Raw genomic sequence first — 17,079 nt, 5'->3', positions numbered from 1 at the left:
TAGATGGGATGACAGCACGCGTCAGGTTAAAATCAATGTAAAGTGAAAATTAAAAAAGGTGTCGCGGAAATTTCTCTTTAAAGAAACACCTGCCAGGGGTAAACAAACTAGTAGCCTAGCTCTGTTAAAAAAACGAGGTATTGATTTAAGCGGACAACTATTCTAAGCCGGGCTAGTCAAGACCTGCACACCGAAGACAAGATAGATCTGCAATTCTATAAAGCAAGTCATACTGTTTCAATTTTATCACCAAGTGATTAATTGGTAAGTCATATCTCAAGGCAATCAATCCGTGCGAAGAAAGAAAACATGAACTCGACTGAAGCTGAGTTATGGCCAAACCTTTACATTGAGTTGAGATCTCGGGGTCTTACGACGATAGTCTTTGAAAGTACTCTAATCATCCTCATCAACATCTCAGCTTTAGTTGGGAATTTCTTTACATGTTGGGTGATCTACAAAGACGAGAGGCTCCATACAATAACCTATGGATACATAGGGGCTCTGGCAATGTCAGACTTGCTTTATGCATGCTTGGTGAACCCGCTTATCGACGCGTCACTCGTCACTGGTGAATGGAATTTAGGGAAGACAGCATGTCAAGTCCAAGCCGTGCTTTGCATAGCCTTTGCCTGGAATTCACTGCATCTCATGACGCTTATTTCTGTCAACCGTTATTTTCGAGTCATCAGATCAGAAGTGTACAGACGAAGGTTCTCGTGGAAGTTAACTGCTTTCTTGATTGGTGCGTCGCTGTTTTGCGCTGTATTTTCTTCATCTTTCCCCTATTTTCCCGGCTGGTGCGAGTACGTGTTTCAACCTGGAAAAGCTGTGTGTTTCATGCATATTTATGACAGGTACAGCTCTGAAAATCGGTCTTTTACCCTTATCATGACGGTTGTTTACGTTATTATTCCCATAATAGTAATATCGTTTTGTTACGCGCGCGTGTTTCGCGTCGTAAAGGTGCAACAGAAAAATTTAATCAGAAACCTTAACCGGATACACATCACAAGTACTTTAGACAATACCAGAAATGTCACAACAAATGAGCATGCGTCTTCCATAACAGAGGGGTCAGTGGGCTCTAACACAAACGCATGTGCACTAGCCCAGCTATGTAGAAATCCTGAGGAGATCCGTCTCAACCGTGTGCTCCTGGTACTAGTCCTCGGCTGTGCAATTTGTTGGCTTCCTGTCATTATTATTGAAATTATTGACACTCTGATTGGCTCGTTGCCACGTGCTGCTCACGTGTTGTATACTTATTTGGGTAGCCTTAGTGGTGCGGTAAACCCTCTAGTCTACGGCATCATGAACCGTAAGTTTCGAAAGGAGATGCTCAGATTACTACGCATGTGCAGACCTAATAAGCGCACTATCGTCGGGCCTTACGGAAATTGAGTGGAGCGCGAGGATTGGGTCTAGTGACTTATCTTGCTTATAAAACATTAAATTTAATAAGCATATAAATATTCAAAAAAATATAAGCCATTTTAGCAAACTAGCTTCCACATCTAACTTTTTTTAGACTCCTATTTAAGTATAGCTGCACTGGGATTGAGAATTAATGTATAATGTATTAAATGACAGAATCCTGGTGTCTGAAAGCCTTGCAAATAGGAACATACATAAAGAATGCCACAGCTTTACAAAGCTGGATTTGTATAATATTCACGCTTAATTTTAATTGCTTTTGTATTTAAACCCATTAACTGCGGATAGCGCAGTCAAGAGTCTATGTATATAATGTGGAAAAAACATGATGTAAAAACATATATCTTTGTGCCTAAATCAGCTTTGTTTATGCCGTTCGTGGGGGATTCATTGGAGCACTTTCGCCACTGACAATAGCGGACGGCTGCAAAGGTAACTACAGTCAATACGCCAAAGTCTCGGTTTGATTTTTCCAGGAAGACCTCCCTCTTCGTAAGAAAGTAGTAAAACAGACTTTGACGTCATGTGTGATTTGTTAAGGCAAAAAAGCAAAAGCAAAATGAACCCAAAACAATTGCTTCAGAAAAAGCGCGCGCTTTTTCTGATGTGCGTACCCGAAACCCTGCTCTTGTCACCATAGCGATAAATGTCAATTCTCTGAAGCAACTACTAATCGAAAGTTTTTAAATAATGTTTATCTTTCTGTAGTAAGTAGTAATTTCGTTAGTTCCGTTGTGTGTGTATTCTTCTCAAAATTATGTGTTTCCGAAAGAATGAAAACTAAAAAAAAATTCTGGAAATACAGCGGCGTAGCCAGGATTTTTAACGGTTGGGCCCAAAAGGCCCTTTCAAGGCATTTTCTCCTGGAGTTTAGTTAATTTATCATTCATTTACTGTATTTTTTGGTACTACAAGGGGGGGCACCCCCCGTGGCTACTCCCCTGAAATACAACGCTCACTATAATGCCCAACAGGTTGCGCATAGTTAGCGCTACTTTAGACCTATAGAACACAACTAGAACAAGTAAATAGATACTGAAAGAAACTTCTGTACCGACTACCAGACTACTGGACTACCTTAGCTTGTCTGGACTACCTGTGGAAAAAGTACAGGCATCCGAAGCCCCAAGGATGTCTATTACCAGTGCCCAGTGCCCCCTGTCGTTCACGTCCTGGAATGAGGAAATTTTATTTCATTCTTGCTTTTATACTTCAACTTCATCAGTTCATTCTTCGTCGATGATGCGGTTTGGATGTCATAAGATGTGTTCTGCATTTACAAGGAAAATGTAGACTGAAAAATAAGACGTAGAAGAGAAAAACACGAGTTGTATCCAGATAGAAGTTCACAAGAAGAGTAAGCATTGCCCCAAGTTTAAACTTAGCTCTTGGTTAGAGCCAAAAAAAAAAAAAACACTCAGAGAAAATGCTCCGTTCCATGCAGTATGCTCAATTAGGATTGTTCGATCTTCCAGAACAATTTTTCTATTATCAAGATTTCGAAGATTTTGATTTATATTACGACTATTCAGATGACGGTGACTTGCTTTGTGATGAATACAGAGATACAGATAGCTGCTCGGATGGCGAACTTGACGGTGAACAGTCCACATCACCTCCAGCAGAAACAGACAAAGTGTACAATGTTCCATCGCTTGTAGATTGTTGCTGTAAATTTCTGTCTTCAAACTTCCCGTTTGGTTATCTACAAGACCGGTTTCCACCAATCCCTGATGAGCTCCAGTTGAAAGTGATATCCAGTTCCTTTCCTGTAGATGTGGAAAAGGTCATGAAATTTGCCAGCTTGAATAATAACAACCATGAACCAAGCTATTCCATGAGAAACTTATCAGTTGCCAACATGAGCCAAATAGGTAAGAAAGCCAAGATAACATTCTTCCCCACTGGTCCCTCACTTGTGAGAAAAGGTTATGGAAGTATTGCTATAGGGTGAACTGTCTCAATAGTTAAAAAAACAATCTAACATTCTTAATAATTATAGGAACAGGGGGGTGAGGGGGGCATGGAAATTGTTTAGGGAGTTTTAAGGAGCTTTAGTATTGAGTAAAATAATAATGATCACATCTACTCTCCTTCTTGCTAATGCACTTTAAGCCCTCTGCAAAACAAGACCAGCATAAGCCAACTGCTTTGTGGTATCTCTTATCACTGTGTACAAGTGGTCCATTGGGGCATAGGCATCAACACACAAATATCGTATCATCATACTCATGGGGCACTAAATCTGTTTTGATTGCTATCTCTTGGTCAGGTTTTCGACTAAGTGCTACTGTCTCAAAGAATGTGGAGAAGTACTATGTAACCATTTTCTTCGATCGTGGCAAGATCACTTCAGTGCATTGTTCGTGTAAGTCTCAGACATCCTGGTGCAGCCATGTTACCAAGGTTGCTCTAGAGCGGATATGCCACCCTGAAAAAGCTACCATCAGTGCATTGCCAATATCAGACTCACTCCACCAGTTAGACAGAGAACAGCTTTTGAAGCTCACAAATTCACTGTTGAACCATCACACCAACACTGACGTCGTGGACACTGCACAGAACTTGCTTGAGCAGCTTTTAAACAAGAATGGGCAGCATGGCCAGGCAGACATCAATGTCATGGAGGGAGTACCAGATGCCACCTCAGGGCCAGGTAATAGAGGTCTTATTTGTACTGCACTAATAAATGTAATAAGCACTGTTCTTATGCTTAATCAGTAGCAGATCTAGGGAGAGGGTTTAGGGGTTTAAACCCCCCCTTTGGGCTGCCAGAAAGCCATATGTAACGAAAAAATTGCCCCCTCCCCTCTTTGTCACTGAGCAACCCCCCCCCCCCCTAAGCGAAAAGCTAGATCCGCCCCTGTTAATGTGGTAAATTTACTTGGCATTGATAAAGTATTTTCAGACTCATCTCATTTTTGTGAACCTACATTAAAAGTTGCTAACTTATATTAGCTGCCTGGCTGATACCCAAGGGTGGTAGCTTACTGCAGTGTATCCAAATACTATATTGTCATTATCACCACCACCACCATCATCATCACCGTCATTGTTGTCGTCAGTGGCAGCAGCATTGTCATCGTTGGCGGCATCATCATTATTACCTCTTGGTGCATTTGATGGCCTTGGGGTGCTTATGCGAGCACATTGTCTTGCTGAAGATCAGTTTAAGATGAAAGCCTGAAATGAGGGGGAGGAGAATCTGATAAAAACAGACAGGGATGATAGTCGTCAAAATTGATTTTAACCCTAAGGGATATTACTTTGGGTGTGGTCAACAGAAATTCTTGCCTCTTAGAGTAGTAAATTGGTTGTGGTTGGTGGGGTTTTTAACCCAACACCCCAATGGGAAAAGCACTCGGTCGAATTTTATAAGAGCTAGCAGAATTGGAAAAATCCTTCAACACCCCCAAGGGATAGCAGTTTGTCAAAATTTCATACCCTAAAAGATAGGACAATCACCCCCATCTACCTTTCTGGAGAGTCTTCCCCCCCTCCAGATCATAGTTGTTAGTAAATAGTGTGAAAAAGCATTCATTTCCAGCAGATGATTTAGGAATTGCAATATTTTCTATTGAATTTGGGAATGTAAGTATAAATTTTGTATTTAGATGGTTATTTTGATATTCATTTTCTGATATAGTGTATGAAAACATCAACAAGATATGTTTGACCAGGGCTTTAGAAAAATAGCTGATGGTAAATGTAGGTTTAAACTGAGATTATATAATTTTGCTTTCAGGTCTTGACGAAGATAGCTGCTGGTTTTTGTGTAGAGTAAACTTCCGTGGCCGGTGCTCTGATGCCTTCAGACATAACTTCCCTAAGGAGTTGGGCTTTCCCTCAAAAATACCAAGTATTCCTTTGAATAACAGGATCAGCCAACCAGTCATACTGGGTAGGAATGACCATGAAACTATCAGAAATGGATTTGAATACATTAAATGCTTATTCCCCGTGCAAGAGGAAAGGGACTCATATGGTTTTTATCAAACGGTTGCCACATCTATACAATTAATACAATAAAAGTTTTCTCCCATCGGGGCCAAACCTGTCGCATGTCTTAAATTCTGTCTTAACCCCTTCCTGGACCTGTGTGTTACAAGAGCTAAAAATAAACTGAAATATAAAATGCAAATTACTTCAAACCATGTTAAATTAGAATTGATGCAATAGTTTGTCTTTTATTTTATACAGATTAGGATAAATAAGTTTCACTCTATAAGACATGGTGTTGTGTATAGGACATGGTATTGTGTATAAGACATGGTATTGTGTATCGGACATGGTATTGTGTATAAGGCGTGGTACTGTGTATAAGACGTGGTACTGTGTATTAGACATGGTATTGTGTATAAGACATGGTATTGTGTATAGGACATGGTACTGTGTATAGGACATGGTATTGTGTATAGGACATGGTATTGTGTATAAGACATGGTATTGTGTATAAGACATGGTATTGTGTATAAGACATGGTATTGTGTATAAGACATGGTATTGTGTATAAGACATGGTATTGTGTATAAGACATGATATTGTGTATAGGACATGGTACTGTGTATAAGACATGGTATTCTGTATAGGACATGGTATTGTGTATAAGACATGGTATTGTGTATAAGACATGGTATTGTGTATAAGACATGGTATTCTGTATAGGACATGGTATTGTGTATAAGACATGGTATTGTGTATAAGACATGGTATTGTGTATAAGACATGGTATTGTGTATAAGACATGGTACTGTGTATAGGACATGGTATTGTGTATAGGACATGGTATTGTGTATAGGACATGGTACTGTGTATAAGACATGGTATTGTGTATAAAACATGGTATGGATTTTGAAGTTCATTTGAAAAGAAAAACGTACATTTTACATGGGTACATAAAGAAATATGTTGCTTTTGTCTTTTTAAAGACAATAGGGATCTAGATAGGTATTATTAAGGTGTTTTCTCTTCCTTTATTAAAAAATAATATCTATTTCCAGAAATGATGGGTGCAGAAATGGACAAACCGTTCCATGTATGGATGGAATACCCAAAGGTTGAAATAGTGACAGAGATGTATGAGCTACTCTCAAATGATTCTAACACTGATGCACTGTCAATTCTGACAGAGAGCCTCATTCGTCGTCTAGAAACAGTCGTACAGGGCAAATCATCTAATTCCACACTGGACCAACCAACAGGCAAACTATCCATGGGCTTCACCCCCAGAGTTTTCAGGTAATAGAAAAGGAGTGTGACTATCAGGCCATTTCTAGAAATTTTAAATTTGACTGCTTGTTTTGGAAATAAATGATATTAAGTGAGATAATCATTTATAAGCTAGATTTTAAAATTCCATCCCAGCAATATTTTTATAAACTTGGCCCAAAATACCATTATTTGAGAGGCAATAACCAATTGTTTTCCTTTATTTGATTTATTTGTGTGTTAGTTCATTGTTTGTGTATCTCCATTGAGCAGCCACTGTACAGTACATGTTAAAAATGTTTGCCTTTCACTAAATGCTGTTTTTAGAGACCTCTATTTAGGTACCAACCTCGATTCCATCCGCTTGTTTATCAAAACGGTTGCTGCATAGGTGAAGTGCCAACAATTAAGCTCTAATGCCCAGTTTTTCCATATCCTGCCTAGTTGTGGAACCCTGAGTGATGAGTTGGCCAGGCTTTGGCAACTTGCCGTCCTTAACCCCAAGTTGTTGAAAAGGCAAAAGCATTCCTTGATGAAAAAGCTTGAGAAATTGAATGGGGATGGTAAGGCTTTACAATCATCTTGCCACCAACACAAACTTGTACAGCACAAAGATATCGGTGTTGAGTGTACATGTCTCATTTATGATTAAATTTAACCAGCTTATATATATAGGAAATTCTTGTCCGGTGGTTCTTGACTGCCTTCTTAGCTGGAGAAAACCGGCACAATTTTGTCACAGGGTTTGTCTCTCAATTCTTAGTCTTTGAATGGTCCCTTGAATTATGCGATGCATCCGGAAATAATTAGTCAACATAACTACTTTACAGTCCTCAGGGTCTGCGAGGATAAACAGCTCTTACCTTGGAAAGGAATTGAAGTCGCTCTCAACATGGCACAGAATGTGGACTTGTCTAGAGATGAATTGGCTGGCTTAGCGAAAGGAGAAACCCCCCTAGCCACTGTATCAGCAGTAAAATTGGTCCAGTTCATTCTACAAGGGGACGGGCCCAGCTCATCAACGCCAATAGATATTTCTACTATCCATAAAATACTCCGGCCACACTCAATAAGGATTGGCTCCATTGATTTCGACATTCAGACATGGTGCTCCATTATCCAGGCTTTTCAGTTTCACAATTGCAAGACCGCAGCAATAAACTTGGCGTTTTCAATCTCTGCTGCTTTGGTTTCTTTCTTCCTGGGGCAGATTTATGATAACAATATCTGCGAGATTCCCACAACCGTATGTGTTATCAATGGTCAAGGGGACCCCGAGTCGGCCAAAAGTGGCAAAGAACCCACAGGTAACAAGGGACACAGCCACGGCCCTTTTATTTACCCACAGGACACCTTAGTAGACGTATCAACGTTTGCATTCCTGTATGACGCCCTAAGTGTGGATGAAGGCTTGACTGAGTCAGCGTTTGTCCATCATCAAAAGCTTCTCCTTGAAAGCCCTGGCCATGAAGACGATGCCATCAGACGACTTCAGACGGGCCAACACATCAGGGATCTAGTAGGACTGATGGGACTCTTTGTACCGAGAATTCCCATGGAACCCAAGTACCTCGAGGTAAGTAATTTCCTAGAACTCATGTCTACTAACAGAAACTAAAGCAGACACTGGAACTACTGTGTATTTACTGTATTCTACTGTATTGTAGTGCCAATACAGAGATGTCTTCATTCATCCAATGACTGCTTCTTCGGACGAAAAAGAAAATGATTTATAATCATGCTAAGCTTTGATTCTAGGTGGAACAGTTTGACACGGATAACTGGTTGAGCGTCCAAATGATGTCCAGTCCATTGGACGTGGATTGGGAGATAGTTGCCGAGATTGCAAAGTTCTTCTTGAAACATACCACTTCCTGGCATCTCTCCCCACCCAGCTCTCTCATCCGGGTTATCATGTACCACTGTCCTCCAGAACAAGAATCTGAGAAGCTTGTTTTTGACGCTGCTCTGAGCTGTCTTGGAGTGTCCTCCCCCACATGCGTGGAAACGAAGCACTGGGAGCTAGTTCTGTTTCCGTTGTATGTTCGACTCTGGGCAGGGCTGGCTTTATTGACAATGCTCAGATTTGGCGACTCACCTGATGCACAGAGGATGCTAGACACTATCCTTTACCGTTATGGGTACCTTGGGGATGGCGATACCGAGAATGCTCCACGTGAATCAAGTACTGGAGGACGCCTCAAGGAAAGAACCATTCATGACATTAAGGTTAAAGTGTCCTTCTTGCTGGCAAAAGCTTTTCGTGACCGTATGTGCCAAGGTACCATCATGGTCCAGTGTGACACCAGTAGGGTTTCCTACATTGCAAGATGCGCGAAGGCATCAAGAGATAGAGAGATATTTCTCTGTTATACTTCTCGTGATAATCAAGCTTACGAACAGGCGTTGCACCGAATCGCCATAAAGCTTGGAGTGTATGCGTATAAGTTGACGGCTTACGACTTCAGCACAACTTTTCCGAGGTATGCCTCTGGCGCTTTCCCTTGATGGTTCTCTGTCCGGTCGACCAATTACAGGCTACATATTCCAACCGTCAAATGGAAAGTAATCTTCAGTGTCAATGTCAATGTTAAAATTATCGTTTTTCAGAAGACACCTGACACTCCACACATACATGCTGATTGAGGTTTTAATGGTCAGACTGTATCTAATGATCTGACCATGCCTAGCTGACCAATATTGTACTGGAGTACATGGCTCCTCTTGGGAAACCTACGAGTTTACCTTATGTCCCAGTATGGTAACAGTAGCTCCCCACATATAGGAACCTGCCTTTTACAAGGTAGCCTAAACATTTTATCACAATTTCATATACATTTACTTTAAGATACCAAATTTAAGCCCAGGTTCTTATGTGTGGGGAACTATGACCTATGAACTTGACGATGGTTACCTTGATAACATGATCTTTAAATGTATCATTTCAATGTGTTCTGATAGCTGGCTGACTAAATACGCCCTTAAGCAAGGAGAAGAAGGATTCTCATATCTTCTTTCTTGTCTTGGAGACGATGTTAGCCGGGTCTTGAAGGCTACCGATGCATTTGAGATGTGCAATGACGCCCTGGAACTGACTCTCCATAAGGTAATCTGAAATCTACTTCAAGCTACCCCCAATCAGGATGAAAATGATACGTCGGGTGAAGTTAAGATGTATTTTCGAGGTGCTGCATTTCGTTCTAGGCTCGTTTACCATCCCTCAGGGTCTCGATAAGCCAGCTAAACTCTCCTCACTTGCTCAGGATAAGAACAAAGCAGTGGCTTTGGGCTACATCTGGATTCAAAGCAAATGGATGTAAATGAAGCAAATAAAAAGTTTTATCTTGTTTAACATTTTATTTGCCCCTTGAAAAATACCACGTTATTGCTGACATCTCAATTAGTTTTGGTTGCACCGGAGGCACGGGATGCTTTGTCCACTCCCCCACTATTTATTCTTGTTTTTTGATCTTCAAGGAGCTGAAGATAACCTTGTCCACGAACAATGAACCTTGCGAGACTCTTAAAAACCAAAATGAGGTAAATATCCAGGAGTATGTTTGTTTATAAAAAAAAATCCGGTCAACAGACGACCTGCTTCCAACAGAAATTATTTGCTATTACATTTCCAGCGTAATTGAACAGTCTAGTTTGGAATATTTAATTCCATTTTTAACACATGAACGTCTATCAGCTGCCATTTTTGTCATCCTATCAGCTATGAGGCAGTAGAAACAATTTTATTTCGCTATCTGACCTATGTTTTCGAATGGACTTGAACATTTTTTGTGTCACACTTTATGTAAAAATATTGACAAGAAAAAGGGTAATAGAGTCTGACAGTCCCCATTATGCCAGTAAATTTCATGTGATTTTCTTATATAGAGAAATAGCTTTATCTGTTTCAATGGTTTATGATAATGTTGTTTTCTTATAGGGGATCATTGGTGTGGTGAATGGCGTTTTGAAGGCATTTATTGATAACGCACTCCAGAAGTCAGACTGGAGTGACCTGACGGAGACAATCCGTCCATACAGGTGAGACAGTTTAAACTTAAAAACACTAATTATACAACGACACTCGTAAATCGCGCCCTCTGTTTGGTCAAGAGTTTATGTGTTATTAGACCCCGTCCAAACGTATCTGTTTTCGTTTGAAAACGCAGCCTTTTTGTTACGGATACGGGTATCGTCCACACGGAAACGCGAAAACGATGACCGAAAACGGAACGATTTGAAAACGATCTCCTGAGTGGAACAATTTAAAACGATACCCTTTTGATGCCGTGGGGACGGACGAAAACGGAACCTTTTGAAAACGATGGCGTGATAACTCAGGTCCAGTCCACTTGGCGCGCGAGTACGAATGCGTTGTAGAACTTGCTATCGTTTTCGTACCGTTTCTGCGTTTTCGTGGGGAGGGGTCGTATTAAAATGAAAACGCTTCTTGTGGACGCGGATCTTTTTGAAAACGGAACAAAAAGGTTGCGTTTCAAACGAAAACGGATACGTGGGGACGGGGTCTTAGAGGACACACGCGCGCTTAGCGTGAGCATGCGCGAGTGCTATCCAAAACTAAATTGTAAAGTAAGAAAACATCTCAATTGTTGTTTAAAACAAATGGGTGCAGAAAAAACGTCACAGCGTGTCATGAACAACAGTCACGCAACTCGACTGCGTCTCGTCTCGTACTTTTTTGTCCATGACACGCTGTGACGTCATCTGTGCAATCTATTGGGGACGACAGACGCACGCAAAAATAAGATCTTTTTGTTAATTATCATACATCCTGAGCATCGTTTATATCATTTAACTATAGAATGTAATATTTTTCACTAAACCCAGTATTGTTTCACATTCCTTTTTATTGGTTCTTGTTTAGTTTATGGTCCTCCTTAGCATTTATGTTGTAAAATTTCTTCATTGTCATATATGGCGGTGACCATAATTACTTTATACACCTATTTCAAAAACGGTTGCACTTCGGCTATCGAGGATGTGTGTGTCGTAACCCGAGGGGCACCATGGGAGGAATTAACTGTGTTATCGAAACAGTGCTAAAAATGCCCGCTTCGTTGTCCCAAGATCTTAGGTAGCGGGTTATTTGGATGAGATTTTTTTTCTAGGCTTTTCTATTGATAAAGTGTAGTTTTATTTGGGGGGTCAAATTGGACACTGTGGCGATATTTGCAAAATTTGGTAGCATCGATTCACAATTCTCACGGAGAGACGAATTTGAAGTTTCAGGAACATGAAGAACAAGAAAATCCGACTTTAGCTAAGATAGCTGACTTCCGAAGCACAGGCTCTGAATTAGCTCTATCCTCAATCCATTACTTCTCAAAGTTTACGTGGTATCTGTAATTTTAGTCATTTTGAGCCTACAAAATATTTTAATTAATTTTATCGAATTTTGGATTAGACAGATAGCTCTACAAAGACGAGGAGGACTGAGGGCTGATTTCTGGGCAAACATCCTTATGTGATACGCTGGTGTTCTTGGACGAGTCTGGTTTTGTTTTTAGTTTTTACTTACGACAAACACGCACTTCGAGACTCGCGCATTTATATACTTAAATGGCTTCTCTCCTCAAAACTAAAATAATCGATTTTGTTTTGTTTTTCGTTCTCGCTCAAAAAGGCTAATAAACAGTCAGTTTTATCGGTCTTTCTGGCAGTCTTTCCGGGATCTCAGTAAAAACCAATCTCCAAGTTTTCTTCCGCCAATTTTCCGCTGTGTAGCGGACACTAACATTTGTGAACTTTTTGACATCCATAAATCTATAGCTGTCAATGACAGGACTTTGAGGCAAATGTTGACGGCTGCCATATTTAAAATCTCTCGTCTGTCTGAAATGATACACCGCGAGTTACGGAACACACATCCACGAAAACAAAAGTCCAACATTTTTTTGGAATAGGTTTATGTCGCGGACCCCCCCAATAAGCTATTGTTTTGTAATGTATCTTTGGGATGAGGATGATGATGATGATAATGATTATAGTGTTGGTGGTGATGATGATAATAGTGATGACGACATGAAAACATGGCTCAAGGCCTCATTTTTATTGCTCTTCAGACGGCAAAGACACGTGATTCCTTTGTGGTCTCAGCATCTTCGTGCAGTAGCCGCTGACCAGCCAGTGCCTTCCAACATTCTCCTATCAGCCTCTTCGGCAACTGTTGAGTACTTCAAACAGGTAGGGTAGAAGTTGTACCCGGGCCTGCAAAAGATGAGCTGGAAAACAATATTGCACAACATTTAAGTACCATCCGAATAAGAACTCTCTAGGGTAAAATAAAAAGGATCCATAAAAAAGCTACGTCAGTTGTTATTTTTAAACATAAAATTCAAGTGTCTCCCGATAAAGATTCTTATACGCGGGTTTAGCTATATATTGAAAGGGCATAGACACGACTTATATTATACTACCCGCCAATTGTTTTATTTGATGAATAGATTCCACTATCTATAAATTATCTTAGTTAAAAACAAAATAAGACCTCGCACTATCAGGCCATTCGACAAATGGGAAGATAATCTTGTCTTTTTTGGATAACATTTTCGCATCCCCAACCCAGATTCGTTAAATTGCTTGGTTAACCAAAAAAAAAAAATAAGTTTGAGCAAACTATTGAATTGAACAACAAGAATTTGAAATATTTTAAGCTATACTTGTTTTCATGCTTTTTAACCAGTTACAGTTTTTAAACAGAGTTAAACATTTATAAAGAGGTTTCTGGATTTTTACATGGCTGTAAATCTTGGCTGTGAATATTTCAATAAGGAAAAAGTTGTTTTTCATCACCGAGCACGTTAACTGAGTAATGTTTATTATATTATATTATTATATTATATCTGATATCTGATATCTATTATCAGGTGGAATATTTCCAAACTTCCTATCGCCGTGTCGATTCAGGCGATTGTTTTAAAGTGTAAACAAAAGTTGATCGAAGAACTAAATGAATATTCAGAAATAAAACCACATTTTTATCCCTGTTTGATTGTGTTACAGATCGAGGAACGTGTAAAAATAGGGTTCTTTTAATTGTATTTTTCGCGCCGTTTTTCCGCCTGGCCAGTCAGAGCTACTAGTTGAGGGGAGTGTAAGTGTGGGAAAGCGAAATTCCATTGGAACCCCAGAAACTTTATCGTATAGTATACCACTCTAGAACTGTGGAGCTCCGCGGGGGCTCCGCTGAAATCACTGTTCAACTTCCCCTTTAAAGCTTCTCGTCATCGAAATGAATTCAGTAAGAAACTTGTCTTTTTTCCGCTAGTGGTTATGTTACCGCAAAGAGGCAGAAGAGGGATCACGTGACGCATGTCCACCAATGCTTGACCTTGCTTTCTCACTTGGCATCATGGGATTGGAAGCTTTGGTAAATGAGCGTCGCCTAGATGTCAAAGAGATGAGTAACGTGGCTGAGATTGACTGCATGTGTGACTTGGTTTGCTATATCGCTGACAAGAAGTGGAGCAAGGAGGTTGAGTCGAGTGAAAGACAGGAAGATGGAGCATCTGCTGTAAGACGAGCCACAGGTGTGTAGTTTTTAGCTCTCTGTACTATCTACAATCCCTTCGGCTCGACCACGTTTTATATGCGCTTACATAATTCAGCATTCCAGCTACAATGGCGGTTATTTATTTTTAGATATCTAGCTATAATGTGGTTGTGGAATATTGTGCAGAATGTGTTATTCATGTTGGCCCACCAGCAGCTAGAATTAAAATGACTTCAGTTAAAATCGTACTAATGCCTGGAAACAACACTAATCTCGTAATACTTTTATGCTTGTAGCTTCTGCCATTTGGAAGACGAGTGACAGGGTTGAAAAGACATACCTCTCACCATTTGTCCAAGTGCTTACTCAAGCTGTCCGAAATCCCATGTATCTGAACCATTACTTACATAAGGTACCGTATGACATTTTTTTTTTCATTAAAACACGCCAAAGGTGTGAAAATTGCGTGCTACAGTGTGACTCGCGCTTTTGTGGTAAAATTGAAAATTTTGTAAAAAAAAAAAAAAAAAGAAAATTACAACCAATAAGGATGCGAGGAACGTATCATCTGGATAAAATGAGCTTCATTGCCCAACCAACAAGGAAAATAAATGCTTAAGGGCACATCGAAATTATGGCTAATTTCCTTGAAATGTAGCGTGTGTCGCACTATAACAGTACCATGACATGAAATTATTTTGATGAATCTGCAGATGTGCAGTTGTCTCTATTCAGATGGGAAAACATGTTCTTCAGCTCAGTCGATGGACCAAAGTGTTTACTTCGCCGTCGGTTACCATCCCTCACTCAGCAGGCTCCTTGATGAGTATGTATCTGTCTGTCCAGTCTACCGGTCTGTCCGTCTGTCTGTGGGTTGCTCAGTTATATAGCATTTGTTATCTTGTCTTACGATTCGCTGATAAAGGTTGGTTATTGGGGTAATTCTGGTATGTTTAAAATGTCCGCAAGAGACCATCGCTTCTTATTTAATTACTTTTCCCTTTGCACAGGACAATAGAAGCAATCAATAAACTTCTGCTTGGTCCTAAAACAAGCGAACTTGTGAACGAGGCTAGTGGCCGAAGAGCTCAGTACACCGGGAGAAGGCTGCTTAACAAGCAGTTTGATATGTTCAGAAGACGATGGAAGAACCTGCGACTGGATAAATCTTATCTGAGCGATATCCTGGTCGCTGCGAAAGCCTTGCACACGGTTCGAGACCCAAGTGGTGGAACTTTCTATCATCTGAAAAATAGTTTGATGGTTCACGAGCCAGCCTTTCAAGCTTATCTACAGTCCGGAGTCTGGGAAAAGAAACCTGGGTATTGATCATGGCACAATTTGGCTCTAATAATGATTATACCAGATGTAATGGTTATACCAAATGTAATAGCATGGTGGATAACTCAAGGAGATGTTGCAACAACCTACTCTAGTGATTGAGTATGATTAGTTATCACTGTCTTTACCTATCATTGTCTATTATTTGTGTTACATATCATTGCCAAAGAGACCTCATATATTTGTCTCTAGAACACTCGCATAGAAAGCGAGGATTATTATGTACGTTATGACATACGTGACAGCCGTAGTTAGCAGTCTACTAGGACTTTCAGATTCCACTGAGTTGGCGCTCATATTAGTGTATGCATCTGCTGTGCTAGAACACCAGGGCCGTAGCCTGGATTTTGAGTGATAATTAGTTTACTTGCTTGTTTGATCTTGCTAGTTGCTGTCTATTTCGACTTTTGGGTAATAAAATATATTGAAAAGAAAGGAGTCTTCTCTTTTTGCATCGCCTCTTTATGTTATGGACAATCACACCAGTTTACTTTACTGAAAAGATACTCTAAATTATCAGTTAGGCCAGATACACTTTTTTTTTAGGATATTGAAATATTTTTCGTGTTTTTCATTAAAAATCATTGGAGATTGTTACGTTATAGAGCTCCCATCTTCCCAAACACACTGCATTTTTAAATGGCCCAAAGCATGAAAGCACCCGATAACCTTAACTGTTGAGGTTTAAGGTTAGAACATTGGTACGGTGCCCCATGGTATCACTAACTCCTGCCCCCCCCCCCCCCCCCCCACCCGCCCGCCTCTCACCCCCCCCCCCCCCCCCCAACCCGCAGCAGACGAAGTTACTCTTTGCGATGTAAAAACATACGCGGGTACCCTGTGGAACTTTGCCATATTATTATCGTTGTTGTCACAACAGAAGTTTGAGAGGTCCATAAGATTTTATTGCAGTTCCTAAAAGTTCTATAATAGAGCTTTGCTTTAGTTTGGAAACATTTGTAAAATCATCAGCTCTTCTACGCTAAATAGCCTTTTTTAACAAGTGTCTATCATTACATTTCTTTGCCATTACTACGATAATGATTAGAAGAATTCAAAATATAGATTTTTTTTCAAAACATGTCACGCAAAAATACCCTATATCACGCTCAGATCACGCAACGCCAAACACCCCTCAGGTCACAGAATTCCTACAGAATTCCCGTTACCTTGTCAGGTCACGCAATGCCCGATATTCCGCCCAAGTCACACAATTCACCATCCCCCGCTCAAGTCACACAATTCACCATCCCCCGCTCAGGTCACGCAATGCCCGATATTCCGCCCAAGTCACACAATTCACCATCCCCCGCTCATGTCACGCAATGTCCAATACCCCGCTCAGATCACGCAATGTCCGATACCCCGCTCAGATCACGCAATGTCCGATGCCCCGCTCAGATCACGCAATGTCCGATACCCCGCTCAGATCACGCAATGTCCGATACCCCGCTCAGGTCACGCAATGTCCGATACCCCGCTCAGATCACGCAATGTCCGATACCCCGCTCAGGTCACGCAATGTCCAATACCCCGCTCAGGTCAGGCCCCAGTATCCTCTGCAGGCTTCTCTAAACGTTAAA

At 40.6% G+C, this 17,079-nt stretch overlaps 2 protein-coding genes across 4 annotated transcripts; both read left to right on the top strand.

Moving 5' to 3' along the window:
* Nucleotides 1–127: 127 nt before the first annotated feature.
* Nucleotides 128–1,794, top strand: LOC5507935 (melatonin receptor type 1B-B). Its single transcript, XM_001628498.3, has one exon. The coding sequence runs from the start codon at nucleotides 310–312 to the stop codon at nucleotides 1,402–1,404; it is 1,095 nt and encodes a 364-aa protein (XP_001628548.2). The 5' UTR covers nucleotides 128–309; the 3' UTR covers nucleotides 1,405–1,794.
* Nucleotides 1,795–2,566: 772 nt separating this feature from the next.
* LOC5507934 lies at nucleotides 2,567–15,584 on the top strand. Of its 3 annotated transcripts, none has more exons than XM_048732764.1 (16): nucleotides 2,567–2,794; nucleotides 3,001–3,311; nucleotides 3,710–4,093; nucleotides 5,183–5,338; nucleotides 6,438–6,675; nucleotides 7,090–7,208; nucleotides 7,476–8,221; nucleotides 8,404–9,128; nucleotides 9,607–9,751; nucleotides 10,123–10,185; nucleotides 10,583–10,683; nucleotides 12,726–12,846; nucleotides 13,931–14,192; nucleotides 14,452–14,567; nucleotides 14,869–14,981; nucleotides 15,166–15,584. In XM_048732764.1, exons 2-16 carry the CDS (start codon nucleotides 3,227–3,229, stop codon nucleotides 15,482–15,484), a joined length of 3,693 nt encoding a protein of 1,230 aa, XP_048588721.1. In that variant the 5' UTR covers nucleotides 2,567–2,794; nucleotides 3,001–3,226; the 3' UTR covers nucleotides 15,485–15,584. The 3 variants fall into 3 exon arrangements, with proteins under 3 accessions (XP_048588721.1, XP_032232539.2, XP_001628546.2); XM_032376648.2 differs by having other exon boundaries at nucleotides 2,970–3,311; XM_001628496.3 differs by having other exon boundaries at nucleotides 2,567–3,311.
* Nucleotides 15,585–17,079: the final 1,495 nt, after the last annotated feature.

The sequence above is a fragment of the Nematostella vectensis genome, chromosome 9 (assembly GCF_932526225.1).
Source record: "Nematostella vectensis chromosome 9, jaNemVect1.1, whole genome shotgun sequence".
Lineage (NCBI taxonomy): Eukaryota > Metazoa > Cnidaria > Anthozoa > Actiniaria > Edwardsiidae > Nematostella > Nematostella vectensis.
Note: the sequence above shows the minus strand (reverse complement) of the source record. Positions and strands in the feature narration are given on the sequence as shown.